Below are 12,909 nucleotides of genomic sequence, written 5' to 3' on the forward strand. Positions count from 1 at the left end.
TGAGCCGAGATGGTGCCACTGCACTCCAGCCTGGGCGACAGAGCGAGACTCTGCCTCAAAAAAAAAAAAAAAAAAAAAAAAATTAGCCAGGTGTGGCGGTGTGCACCTGTAGTTCAGCTACTTGGGAGGCTGAGGCAGAGAATTGCTTGAACTTGGGAGGCAAAGGCTGCAGTAAGCCAAGATCGCACCACTGCACTCCAGCCTGGGCAACAAGAGCAAAACTCCTTCTCAAAAAAAAAAAAAAAAAACAACTTCTGCCCCCAGTCTGTGGTCTCCACCCACTCCGCTCTCCCTTGAACAGGCTCCAGCCAGGCCCTTTCCTATGGAGGGTGCCAAGCGCCCTTGTTGGCACTGCTGGGGACCTCGAGGTGGTCACAGCCCACAGTCGCTCTGACTCAGGGGCTTCCCATTCTCCTCCGGTAGCCCCTAGGAGCCCACCCCGCCCCTCTCCCCCAACCTGCTGTCCTCCTGTCTCCAACCCCTCCAGGGTCCCCGGCTCTGTCCTCTCCTCTACTCTCTCTGGGCGGCTGCTCCTCCTGTTTTGATGACGTCTTCAAGGAGGGGGTGCTCTGTCGAGAAGGTGCTCTGACCTGACCTTTCCCAAACTCAGGGTCCACTGTGCACCTGACACCTACAGGCCCAGCCTCGATGTCCATCCGCCCCTCCCCTGCTCATGGCCCTCAGCGTTACTCAGGGTAACACTCACAAGCCCTCCCTGTGCCCATCAGGCCCTGCCCACACCCCCCTTCTCTTCCTCCTCCTCCCCTCATCACCCCGTTCCAGCAGGCAGACCTCCTTGCTGTTCTTCAGACAGGCCTAGCGCGCTCCTGCCCCAGGGCCCTTGCAGGGGCTGTGCCCTCTGCCCAGCACGTCTTTCCCCTCATGTCCACGTGGTTCTGTCCTCACCTCCCTCAAATCTCAGCTCAGATGTCCCTTCCTCAGGGAGGGCCCCCACCTGGCACCCGCTACCACCTGCCTTGCTAAATGTCCATCTCATTGTTGTCCCTGCAACGGTGGGAGGTTCTGCCTGCCTGGTCCTAGCTGTGTCTCCAGCAGCCTGATCAGGCCCTGCCCACAGCGGGCGCTCAATCACCCGCCCAGGGTTCCAGCAACTCTCAGGCGCAGACCCGCTGGACTCACCTCCTCCGGCCAAGGCCTCCAGCCCCCAGGGGCCTGGAGACGGGGCGAGGGGCTGCGGCGAGTCTGTCAGAGGCGGTGCTCGGATACCCCTGGCCTCTGGGGGTGGCGCCCTACAGCTGGGCGGGCTCTGCGGGGTGCCTGGGCGGGGGACCCAGGAATCTGGGGAGGGGCCAGGTGCCGCGTGGGACGGAGAGTCCAGGCCGGAATCCTCCACGTTTTCGGGCGACGAGGAGGAGAAAGGGGAGGGGCTGGAGGTGAAGCCCAGGCTGCTAGAGCCTTGGGGAGGGAAGCGGGCGGTCAGCTCCGACCCTCGCCCACTTGGAGTCCCTGCCCATCCTCCTGGAGGCCACGGCCACGTCGAGGGAGGGTCAGGGGGGCCCCCATTCATAGCCCCCAAGGCTATGCCTTCTGGTGACTTCCCTCTACACAAAAGTCCGGCCCATCCACCCAGTCACCGCCCACTGGCCAAGGCCCTGTCCTATCTATGGCCCCTCCCACCTGTACTCTGGCCCCGCCCACCCTGACACGGACTAGTCCTCCCTCCAGCCTGGCCTCCAAGGTACTCGATTGGTCTAACTTTGCAATGGCCCCACCCATCCTCCCTCTGGCCACACCCATGACCTCCAATCCCTTATCCCCATCACCTGTAAAATCTTCGTGGTCAAAGGCTGACTCCAGGGGCGGCCCAAAGAGGTTCTTGGACACCTGCTCCTCTGACTGCAATCTCTCTGCACAGCTAGAGAGGGTGAGGCCAAGAGGACTGCTTCTATTTTTCCCAAGCCTCATCCCACCCCAGGGCCTTTGCACATGCTGTTCCCGGTCTTTTTCTTTCTTTCTTTTTTTTTTTAGACGGAGTCTCGCCGTTCGGCCAGGCTGCAGTGCGGCACAATCTCAGCTTGCTGCAACCCCCGCTTCCTGGGTTCAAGCAATTCTCCTACCTCAGCCACCAGAGTAGCTGGGATTACAGGCACCTGCCACCATGCTTGGCTAATTTTTGTACTTTTAGCAGAGACAGGGTTTCACCATGCTGGCCAGGCTGATCTCAAACTCCTGACCTCAAGTGATCTGCCCGCTTTGGTCTCCCAAAGTGCTGGGATTACAGGTGTGAGCCACGGTGCTCAGCCTGTTCCGAGTCTGGAGTTCCATTTCCCCAGCTCTCTTCATAGCCACCTCCTGGCTCCTCTTTGGGGCTTAGCTCCAAGTCACCCCCTCGAGGAGGTTCCCATCCACACCTCAAGGGAAGTCACCTCCTTCTGTCTTTGCATCATCGGCTTTCATTTCTTCGTAGCACTTAGAAATATTGAATATGCTCTAACTTATTTGCTTTTTTTTTTTTTTTTTGAGGCAGAGTTTCCTCCTGTTACCCAGGCTGGAGTGCAATGGTGCAACAGCAGCTCATTGTAAGCTCCGCCTCCCAGGTTCAAGCGATTCTCCTGCCTCAGCCTCCCGAATAGCTAGGATTACAGGCATGCGCCACCATGCCCAGCTAATGCTGTATTTTTAGTAGAGATGGGGTTTCTCTATGTTGGTCAGGCTGGTCTCGAACTTTCAACCTCAGGTGATCTGCCCGCCTTGGCCTCCCAAAGTGCTGGGATTACAGGTGTGAGCCACCACACCTGGCCTTATTTGCTATTCTTAAAATCTGAGTCACTAGAATGTGATTCTGAGAAGGGACGCCTGTCTCAGAACCCAAGCCCTAGAACAGCACAAGTACATAGCAGGCACTCAATAAATGTTCATCAAATGAATGACTAAATGGTCCCTCAAAAGCCAACATGGGCCAGGCGCAATGGCTCATGCCTGTAATCCCAGCACTTTGGGAGGCCGAGGCGGGCAGATCACTTGAGGTCAGGAGTTCGAGACCAGCCGGGCCAACATGGTAAAACCCTGTCTCTACTAAAAATACAAAAGTTAGCTGGGTGTGGTGGTGTGTGCCTGTAGTCCCAGCTACTTGGGAGGCTGAGGCATGAAAATTGCTTGAACCCAGGAGGTGGAGGCTGCTGTGAGCCGGGATCGCGCCACTGCACTCCAGTCTGGGCGACAGAGTGAGACTCTGTCTCAAAACAAAAACAAAAACAAAAAAAACCCCAGCATGACATCAACTCCCAGCCGAGACAAGAGAACACCAGGTGGAGACATGGGGAGGCGGAGGTGGGGACAGCCCCCACCTGCCCACTCGTGTGGAACCCACCTGCCAGTTCTGGGGGCAGACCGAGGTCTCTGGGGTTTCCCAGCAGCGTCCCCTACAAGAGATGTACCTCCTTGAGCTTTCTTGTCACCCTGCCTGCAATGCTCCCCACTTCACGGACCAAGGGACCGAGGCTTGGGGGTGTCCAGCCAGTTGCCCAAGGTGATCAGCAAATCAGGCAGACACAGATTCAAGCCTGAGCGAGCCCGTCTCCAGATGCTGGCTCCTCCTGGCCCCAGCTGCCCCTTTCAGCTCTCACTTAATTTCATAATGACCTCATTTTACAGAAAAGGAGACTGAAGGTCAGTGTGGTTAAGCAGCCTGCCCCAAGTTACAAAACAGAGCTTTGATTCAAGCCCACACCCATAGCCTCCCCTCCTTAGGATCGTCCCTACTCTGAAGACCAAAGGCTACTCACGTGAAGAATGGCGTTTCATGGTGCCCTGTGGACAAAGTGGGCAGCATCAACATGAGCACATCCAGCCAGCCTTGCCAGCACCACCCAGGGCACCCCTCCCATGCCTCACCCCTGGGCCAGGAGGAAGGATGAGGCTGCCCGCAGTGGCCCTGAGCTGTGCCGCTGCTGCCTCGGGGCTGCAGGCTGGAGCCCGGGCCGGGGCGGGCTTGATGTGCACGTAGAACTTGCGGGGCTCTTCGTCATCGAAGTCGGAGTCGCTGGATGAGAAACGGGAGGGCTCGGCCGTGCGTGGGCTGCAGTCAAGGTCCAAGCCAATCCCAACACAAGCTTCTCCCCAGTCAGCTCTCCAGTCCAACCTTGTCCCTCCCTGCTCAAACCCTTCGAGGTCCTGCCCAATCCCATCGCTCGCCATGTGCCACCTTCAGTCCTGACACCATGTCCCACCAGCACTCCCACCCCCCAGCCAAGCCTTTGCACAAGCATGTGCAGACCTAACTGGCAAACTCCTATTCAGCTGCAAAACCCCAACACCGGTGCCCCCTCCTCCAGGAAGCCTTGCTGGCTTTCCTTTTCTCTCTCCCTCTTGCCCAGTGCTGACTCCATAGAGTGGGTGTTTACATTTAGGTTGGCTTCATCCACAAGGGAGACTCTCTCCAGGATGTACCCAGAGAGGCATGCTGAAGGTGGACTGGTTATTGTGGACAGTTTTGACCTTGCTGTGCCAACAACTGCTCCTGGGGGGTGCCAGAAGGATATTGTTCTGGGTCACATCAGGCCGGACAGTGAAACCTTCTTCATCCACCTCTGGACATGTCTAGGGGAGTTGGGGGACAGCGGTGAGTCAGGCTCCCCACTATCGAACCTTCCATCTCACCCTGCCAACCACCGCCTGCCCCGCCCCCAGGCCTTGACTCAGACCTCAAAACAACCCTGATGGCAACGACTGTCTTCCCTGGGTGTGTGGGCAGGTTCCTGGGACAAACTGAGCTTCGGCAGGGACATTATTCACACCCACGTAGTCCACGGGACTTTGCCGCTGAGGTGGGATATGAACTCAGCCCCAGGCTCCAGCCCGCCCCTCAATCTCGGCTCTTTAGTTTCCAGTAGGGATCCGGTCTCTAGGAGCCAAGAGTGGGATCAAACTCCTTCCACTTGTAGCTCAGCCTGACCCCTCCCACGTCACTCACCCCTGAATCGGGCTCCAGGAAATCTCTGGGGATGGAGGAAGAGATGTTGGTATCAGCTTCCGCAGCCCATCTGGTGCCCCCTGTCAGCCCCCAACACTGGACATGGAAGCTGGGGTAGCTCCCCGGCTGTGATATTGCCCTGAGCTAGCCCTGGAGGCAGTGGGACCCTGAGGCTTGCTTGGGGAGGGGGTTGAATCTGAAGTTAGCTGAGTAGAGAGTGTTCTCAAACAGCCTGGGAGGGAAGGAATCCTGGAACTCATTTGAAGGGCTGCCTTGTGAAGGTAGGGAAAGTCGGGGCTAGCCTTGGCAAACAGAACAATCCTGGGCCAGCTCGGACAGGGGAAATGCTAGCTTACTCTGCGACAGGCAGTTCTTGGCCTAACCTGGCAAAAGGAAGAATTCTGGACTAGCTTGGGCAGCGGTAATATTGAGCTAGCCTGGGGCAGAGGCACTCCTGGTCTAGCTTGGGTGGAGGGAATCCTGGTCCAGCCTGGAATATGGATACTCCTGGGCTATCCTAGGAGGGGACTTCCGGGATAGCCTGGGCAGGGGAAGGGATCCCGGGCTAGCCTGGGCCAGACCGGGCAGGGGCGCTTTCTCACACAGCTGCAGGTGGCTCTGGTTCCCGCTCCCGCCGGCTTAATCCCGGAAGGCGAAAGGTCTTGGCTCCCCGCAAACGTTTCATCGCTGAGGATAGATTGGGGGGCAACTGAGCACTGGGAGGTGCCTTCTTTCACGTTCATATCAGCCTTCCTCACCCCCACGGTCCAGCCTGGGCATCCAGGCCCAGACGTACTTGCCTTCCTGCAGGGCAGCCGCGCTGTATGCCTCGAAGTCCAGAGGTCCTGAGACAGGAGACAGAAACTCAATTGCGGGGCTGGGCACAGTGGCCCGGGCCTGTATTCTCAGCACTTTGGGAGGCTGAGGCGGGTGGATCACCTGAGGTCAAGAGTTCGAGACGAGCCTGGCCAACATGGTGAAACCCTGTCTCTGCTAAAATTACAAAAAAATTAGCCGGACCTGGTGGCAGGTGCCTGTAATCCCAGCTATTCGGGAGGCTGAGGTGGGAGAATCGCTTGAACCTAGGAGGCGGAGGTTGCAGTGAGCCGAGATTGCACCACTGCACTCCAGCCTGGGTGACAGAGCAAACTCTGCCTCAAAAAAATTAAAAAAAAAAAAAAAAAAAAAGAGAGAGAGAGAAACTAAACTGAGGGTGGGGAGACTGGGCTTCGAAAGAGTAGAACATTGGCGGGGCGCGGTGGCTCAAGCCTGTAATCCCAGCACTTTGGGAGGCCGAGGCGGGCGGATCACGAGGTCAGGAGATCGAGACCATCCTGGCTAACACGGTGAAACCCCGTCTCTACTAAAAATACAAAAAGAAATTAGCCGGGCGTGGTGGCGGGCGCCTGTAGTCCCAGCTACTCCGGAGGCTGAGGCAGGAGAATGGCGTGAACCCGGGAGGCGGAGCTTGCAGTGAGCCGAGATCGCGCCACTGCACTCCAGTCTGGGCGACATAGCGAGACTCCGTCTCAAAAAAAAAAAAAGAGTAGAACACTTTTGGCCACAAAATGGCACCTGGATCTGAACTCAAGGTCCATCAGGTTCCCAGACAAGAACCAGCCCCAGATCATCAGGAGTGGGATGGATCAAGGGGCTGGTCTGGTTCCAGCTGGTTAGTGCCACTGTAGGGGGTGACATGAGCTACTTCCACGTACTTCCAGCATTTGTGGCTGGAACTTGGGTTGGGTTGGGGGATGAACCATGCATGTGTGCAGTGGGCTGGGCTTTGAGTGACAGGATGAGGCGTGGGAACTCTCTCCCAAGAACAATGGGGAGCCATGGAAGGTGTGTGAGCAGGAGGAGGACACAACAGATCTGGGGCCTGTGAAAGGCAAGAGTGGGGCCCCATGCAGGGAGGGGTGACCTGAGCCAGGGCCGAGCCAGAGAGACAGGAGGGAGAAAGAACAGGTTTTGCTGGTTAACAAGACTTGAAGACATAACTGTATACCAGCATTTAGTGAGTGCCTACTGTGTGCCTGGCACACCCTTTGCCCTTTACCTGAATTAAATCACTGAACGTTACAACATTATTAACATCCTCACTTTACAGATGAGGAAACTGAGGCTCAGAGAAGTCAAAACACAGGTCCTAAGTCACACAGCAAGTGATGAGGAAAAGACTCAAGCCCAGGTCTGACTCTAAAACTTTTGCTCTTAACTCCTCCCCAGTCCTGTATCTGAGCATTTGCAAATTGTTCTTTTGCTCAACAACCCTCAACGGCTCCCTTAGGCCCTGGGGGTGAAGTATGAACAGCTGAGCCTGGCACTCAAGGCTCCTGTGGGATCTGGTTCAAAGAGATTTACCCGTAAGATCAAGCTGGAGAGCTGGACTCGTCAGCATCCCATTTTTCCCACGAAGAAACCAAGGCCTGGCCATGAGCAGTGGCTCACGCCTGTAATTCCAGCACTTTGGGAGGCCGAGGCGGGGGGATCACCTGAGGTCAAGAGTTCAAGACCAGCCTGGCCAACATGGTGAACCCTCATCTCTATTAAAAATACACACAAAAAAATTAGCTGGGTGTGGTGGCACGTGCCTGTAGTCCCAGCTTCTCCGGGAGGCTGAGGCAGGAGAATAGCTTGAACCCCGAAGCAGCAGTTGCAGTGAGCCAAGATCGCACCACTGCACTGCAGCCTGGGCGACAGAGGCAGAGGGAGACTCCATCTCAAAAAAAAAAGAGAGAGAAAGAAAGAAACCAAGCCCCAGGGAGGTTCAGTCTCCTGCCTCTGGAGTCCTGCCCATCACCTGCAGCTGTGGCACTAAAGCCCGACCCCTGATGGCTGCCCTGACTCACCTGGCTTCTCCTGGCCTGTGCCCTTACTCTCTGCAAACTTCCTGAGTAGCATCTCCACGCTGACGTTCTCGATGTTCTGCTTAAATTCCTCATGCACCTGTGCCAGGTGGGCGGGGTGTGAAACTGGTCAAGGCCCCTTTGCCCAACAGTGACCCCAGCCTCATTCCTCACACCTGCCCAACTCACCTGCCCGATCTGCACGTGCGTGTCCTCCACGGAGTGAGCATAGGAGCCCAGCAACGCCTTCATGTGCCTCAGGTGTGTCTCCTCCATGGCTTGGAAGCGCTGAAGCAGGACGGGAGAGGCAGGTGGAAAGAACGTCAGGGCCAAGAAGGAGTGGCCATGTGACTCAGCCTGACCAATCAGAACACCCTAAGCCCTTGGCTCACTGATTGATTTGGGGAAGGGCCAATGATAGTCTGCCCTAGGACTTTCTCTGAATCAACAGAAAAAGACACTTCCATTTCTGAACTAATGAGTGGATAGGATGTAAGTGGGAGTTGTTGGGGCCCACTTTGATGCACACATGTGCATGCATACACACACACACACACACACACACACACACACACGGGCACGTCTGCCTGGGAGTGATGTCCCCAGAGAGGAAAATAGACTTAAGAAGCAGAAATGGTGGTCAGGTGTGGTGTTTTACGCCTGTAATCCCAGCACTTTGGGAGACCAAGGTGGGCGGATCATCTGAGGTCAGGAGTTCAAGACTAGTCTGGGCAACATGGTGAAACCCTGTCTCTACTAAAAATACAAAAATTAGCTGGGCATGGTGGCAGGTGCCTGTAATCCCAACTACTACTAGGGAGGCAGAGGCAGGAGAATCACTTGAGCCCAGGAGGCAGAGGTTGCAGCGAGCCGAGACTGTGGCACTGCACTCTAGCCTGGGCGACAGAGAGACTCCATCTCAAAAAAAAAAAAAAAAAAAGCAGAAATGCACAATTTCCTGCCAGCACTATTTGAGCACCTGGATTCAGCTATAACTGAAACCTCCACAACTCAAAAATAAAACTTTTCAGTTCCCTGAGCATGTCAGTTTTTTAAAATTTTATTTTGGTTTGTTCTTTTTTTTTTTTTTTTTTCTCTGAGACAGAGTCTTGCTCTGTCGCCCAGGCTGGAGTGCAGTGGTGCAATCTCAGCTCACTGCAAGCTCCGCCTCCCAGGTTCACGCCATTCTCCTGCCTCAGCCTCCTGAGTAGCTGGGACTATAGGCGCCCGCCACCACGCCCGGCTAATTTTTTGTGTTTTTAGTAGAGACGGAGTTTCACTGTGTTAGCCAGGATGGTCTCTATCTCCTGACCTCGTGATCCACCCGCCTTGGCCTCCTAAAGTGCTGGGATTACAGGTGTGAGCCACCACCGTGCCTAGCCTTGTTCTTTCTCTTTATGTACACCTTGTCAGTTTGAATGAAAGTTTCTATCACTTGTAGCTTGAAAAAAGTTCTGATTCCTAATCCTGAGATTCCAATCTGCTTTTATTTATTTATTTTATTTTTTCGAGACAGGGTTCCACTCTATCGCCTAACCTGGTGTACAGTGGCTGGATCTTCGCTCACTGCAATCTCCGCCTTCCAGTTCAAGTGATTCTCCCGCCTCAGCCTCCTGAGTAGCTGAGATTACAGGCATCTGCCACTACACCTGGCTAATTTTGTATTTTTAGTAGAGACGGGGTTTCGCCATGTTGGCCAGCCTAGTCTCAAACTCCTGACCTCAGGTGATCCGCCCACCTCAGCCTTCCAAAGTGCTGGGATTACAGGTGTGAGCCACCACACCCTGCCTGGGATTTCTGCGGCCCATAACCTCCAGGGCAAAGGCATGTGTGGGTCTTAAAGGTACAGATGCCTGGTTCTTACCAGGGCCGAGTCCAGCATCTTCTGCTCAAAGTCAGCTCGGGCTGTGTTGTATTTTTCCACTGAGCGCCGCAGGCTCTCTGCCGCCTTCTTGGTTTTAGTCTCTGCCTACAAAGCCCAGGGAGGAAATGGGGATGGAAGGGGGACACTCAGGGGGCGTCCCCCAGGCCCCATCACCTGGCAGGTGGACTCCTCGGGGTACCCAGGGTGTGATCACCCACAGGTTCCAGGACGGTCGCTCTGGGATGTGTTTCCACTCTCTGATCAGGCAGCCCCTCTGCCCCGGGGCAAATTCCTCAGAACCCCCTGCTGTGAGCCCACCTTGTCCATCTCCTTCTGGCTGGTACTCTCCCTCCGCAGCCGCTCCTGGTCCATGCAACGGTTCAGGTAGTTCTCGCGGGACTTGGGCAGGAGCTGGCTGACGCCCGAGAGTACCTGCACAGCATCCAAGGTGCCCACCACTTCCTCCTTGCACTGCAGGGATAGGAGAGGAGATCGTGGGTAGACTGTGAAATTCCTGACCTCCCAAATACTTCATGCCAGCGCTAGTCTTTTTCTATGTGTGTGTGTGTTTTGTTTCTTTTTTTTTAGACGGAGTTTCGCTCTTGTTGTCCAGGCTGGAGTGCAGTGGCACAATCTCAGCTCACTGCAATCTCTGCCTCCCGGGTTCAAGCGATTCTCCTGCCTCAGCCTCCCAAGTAGCTGAGATTACAGGCGCCCACCATCACACCCGGCTAATTTTTGTATTTTTAGTAGAGACGGGCTTTCACCATGTTGGCCAGGCTGGTCTCAAACTCCTGACCTCAGGTGATCTGCCCACCTCAGCCTCCCAAAGTGCTGGGATTACAGGCGTGAGCCACTGTGCCTGGCCTGTGTGTGTGTTTTTAGTAGCAATGGGGTCTTGCTACATTGCCCAGGCTGGTCTCGAACTCCTAGACTCAAGCAATCCACCTGCCTCAGCCTCCCAAAGTGTTGGGATTACAGGCGTGAGCCACCATGCCCGGCCTGTATGTTTTTCGTTTCAAAATATTTTTCACTTTTTAAAAAAGTACTATTTACACATGGTTCATATTTCTGAAAGTTGTAAGGGGTTAAGCCAGGAAAATGCCTCCCATATATGGGCCCTCTAGCCTAGAAGTCCCCAATTATTACTGTGATACGTCTCTAGAAATAATCTGCATATGGATAAAGATGCTTGTTCTAACCCATGTTTTATGACAAACGGTGGCAGACTGTGTTGCTTAACTCACCCTTTTGTGTGTGTGTGTGTGTGTGTGTGCGTGTTTTGTTTTTTTTTTTTTTTGAGACGGAGTTTCACTCTGTCACCCAAGCTGGAGTGCAGTGTCGCAATCTCAACTCACTGCAACTTCCACCTCCCAGGCTCAAGTCATTCTCCTGTCTCAGCCTCCTGAGTAGCTGGGATTACAGATGCGTGCCACCACGTCTGGCTAATTTTTGTATTTTTAGTATAGACAGGGTTTCACCATGTTGGCCAGGCTGGTCTGGAACTCCTGACCTCAAGTGATATGCCTGCCTCAACTTCCCAAAGTGCTGGGATTACAGGTGTGAGCCATCGCTCCTGGCTAGCAAGACCCCTTCTCTACAAAAAATTTAAAAATTAGCAAGGCCAGGTGCGGTGGCTCACGCCTGTAATCCCACACTTTGGGAGGCCGAGGTCGGTGGATCACCTGAGCTCTGGAGTTCAAGACCAGCCTGGTCAACATGGTGAAACCCTGTCTCTACTAAAAATACAAAAAATTAGCCAGGCATGCTGGTGTACGCCTGTAATCCCAACTACCTGGGAGGCTGAGGCAGGAGAATTTCTTTTTGTTTTGTTTTGTTTTTCTGTTTTTTGAGACAGAGTCTCGCTCTGCGGCCCAGGCTGGAGTACAGTGGCCGGATCTCAGCTCACTGCAAACTCCGCCTCCCGGGTTTACGCCATTCTCCTGCCTCAGCCTCCGAGTAGCTGGGACTACAGGTGCCCGCCACCTCGCCTGGCTAGTTTTTTATATTTTTAGTAGAGACGGGGTTTCACCGTGTTAGCCAGGATGGTCTCGATCTCCTGACCTCATGATCCGCCCGTCTTGGCCTCCCAAAGTGCTGGGATTACAGGCTTGAGCCACCGCGCCCGGCCAGGAGAATTTATTGAATCCAGGAGACGGAGGTTGCAGTAAGCTGAGATTGTGCACTCCAGCCTGGGCAACAGAGCGAGTCACCATCTCAAAAAAACAAAACACAACAAAAACAAAGTATTACCAACTCCCTTTTTAAACAGGAGTTAAAATATGTGGATTTCGGAACTCTGTAAAGGCAATGCATCTATGATTCTACAATTATAAGTTTTGAATATTGTGGAATTCTAAGAGTCTAAGACGGTTCTTCCAAGATTCTAGGTTTATAAGACTGTAAAAATAGTAAAAATGAATATCTGTATCTTCCAATGCTTTAGAACAGCTGTTGGCAAATGTTTTCTGTAAAGGGACATATAGAAAATGTGTTTGGCTTATTATAAACACTTGACTCTGTCACTGCAGTGCAAAACAGCCACAAATGACAGGCACATCAATGGGCATGGCTGTGTGCCAATAAAACTTTATTTACTGGCACTGATGTGTGACTGTCATATAATTTTCACACGTGTTGAAATTTTATTTTCTTTAGATTTTTTCTAAACCTTTAAAAATGTAAAAACTAGTGATAACCCATTTCTTTTTTCTTTTCTTTCTTTTTCTTTTTTTTTTTTTTTTGAGACGGGTTCTTTCTCTGTTGCCTAGGCTGGAGTGCAGTGGCGCGATCATGGCTCACTGCAGCCTCGACCTCCCATGCTCGTGATCCTCCCACCTCAGCCTCCTGAGTAGCTGGGACTACTGGCATGTGCCACCATTCCTGGGTTTTTTTTTTTTTTTTTTTTTTTTTTGGTAAAGACAGGGTCTCCCTATGTTGCCCAGCCTGGTCTCAAACTCCTGGAGGATCCCGGGCTCCAGCCATCCTGCCGCCTCAGCCTCCCAAAGTGCTGGGATTATAGGCATGAGTCATTGCACTGGGCCCAAACATTTTTTAAAAATTAGCCAGGCACGGTGGCGTGCACCTGTAGTCCCAGTTATTCTGTGGGGGCTGAGGAAGGAGGTTCGCTTGAGCCCAAGTGTTTGAGGCTGCAAGTAGCTCTGATGATGCCACTGCACGTGGGTGACAGAGCAAGACCCCGTCTCTCAAAAACAAGCAAACAAAAAAAAAACCCTTCTTAGCTGTACAAACACTGGTGGTGG

At 53.7% G+C, this 12,909-nt stretch overlaps 1 protein-coding gene across 6 annotated transcripts in view; it reads right to left on the reverse strand.

Annotated features, from left to right (window-relative positions):
* Nucleotides 1-12,909, reverse strand: part of FCHO1 (FCH and mu domain containing endocytic adaptor 1) — a 41,227-nt gene that overhangs the window by 8,598 nt on the left and 19,720 nt on the right. For 5 of the 6 annotated variants that reach the window (XM_050769502.1, XM_050769504.1, XM_050769507.1 and 2 more), the window contains 13 exons: nucleotides 9,965-10,117; nucleotides 9,647-9,751; nucleotides 7,972-8,070; nucleotides 7,786-7,882; nucleotides 5,734-5,778; nucleotides 5,536-5,620; nucleotides 4,934-4,958; nucleotides 4,503-4,560; nucleotides 3,856-4,034; nucleotides 3,747-3,771; nucleotides 3,332-3,383; nucleotides 1,785-1,876; nucleotides 1,141-1,416 (listed from right to left, as the gene is read on the reverse strand). In XM_050769502.1, the coding sequence (XP_050625459.1) occupies nucleotides 1,141-1,416; nucleotides 1,785-1,876; nucleotides 3,332-3,383; nucleotides 3,747-3,771; nucleotides 3,856-4,034; nucleotides 4,503-4,560; nucleotides 4,934-4,958; nucleotides 5,536-5,620; nucleotides 5,734-5,778; nucleotides 7,786-7,882; nucleotides 7,972-8,070; nucleotides 9,647-9,751; nucleotides 9,965-10,117 (1,291 nt within the window). The remainder of the gene's footprint in view (nucleotides 1-1,140; nucleotides 1,417-1,784; nucleotides 1,877-3,331; nucleotides 3,384-3,746; nucleotides 3,772-3,855; nucleotides 4,035-4,502; nucleotides 4,561-4,933; nucleotides 4,959-5,535; nucleotides 5,621-5,733; nucleotides 5,779-7,785; nucleotides 7,883-7,971; nucleotides 8,071-9,646; nucleotides 9,752-9,964; nucleotides 10,118-12,909) is intronic. The other variant, XM_050769508.1, reaches the window with a different exon arrangement.

The sequence above is a fragment of the Macaca thibetana genome, chromosome 19 (genome assembly GCF_024542745.1).
Source record: "Macaca thibetana thibetana isolate TM-01 chromosome 19, ASM2454274v1, whole genome shotgun sequence".
Lineage (NCBI taxonomy): Eukaryota > Metazoa > Chordata > Mammalia > Primates > Cercopithecidae > Macaca > Macaca thibetana.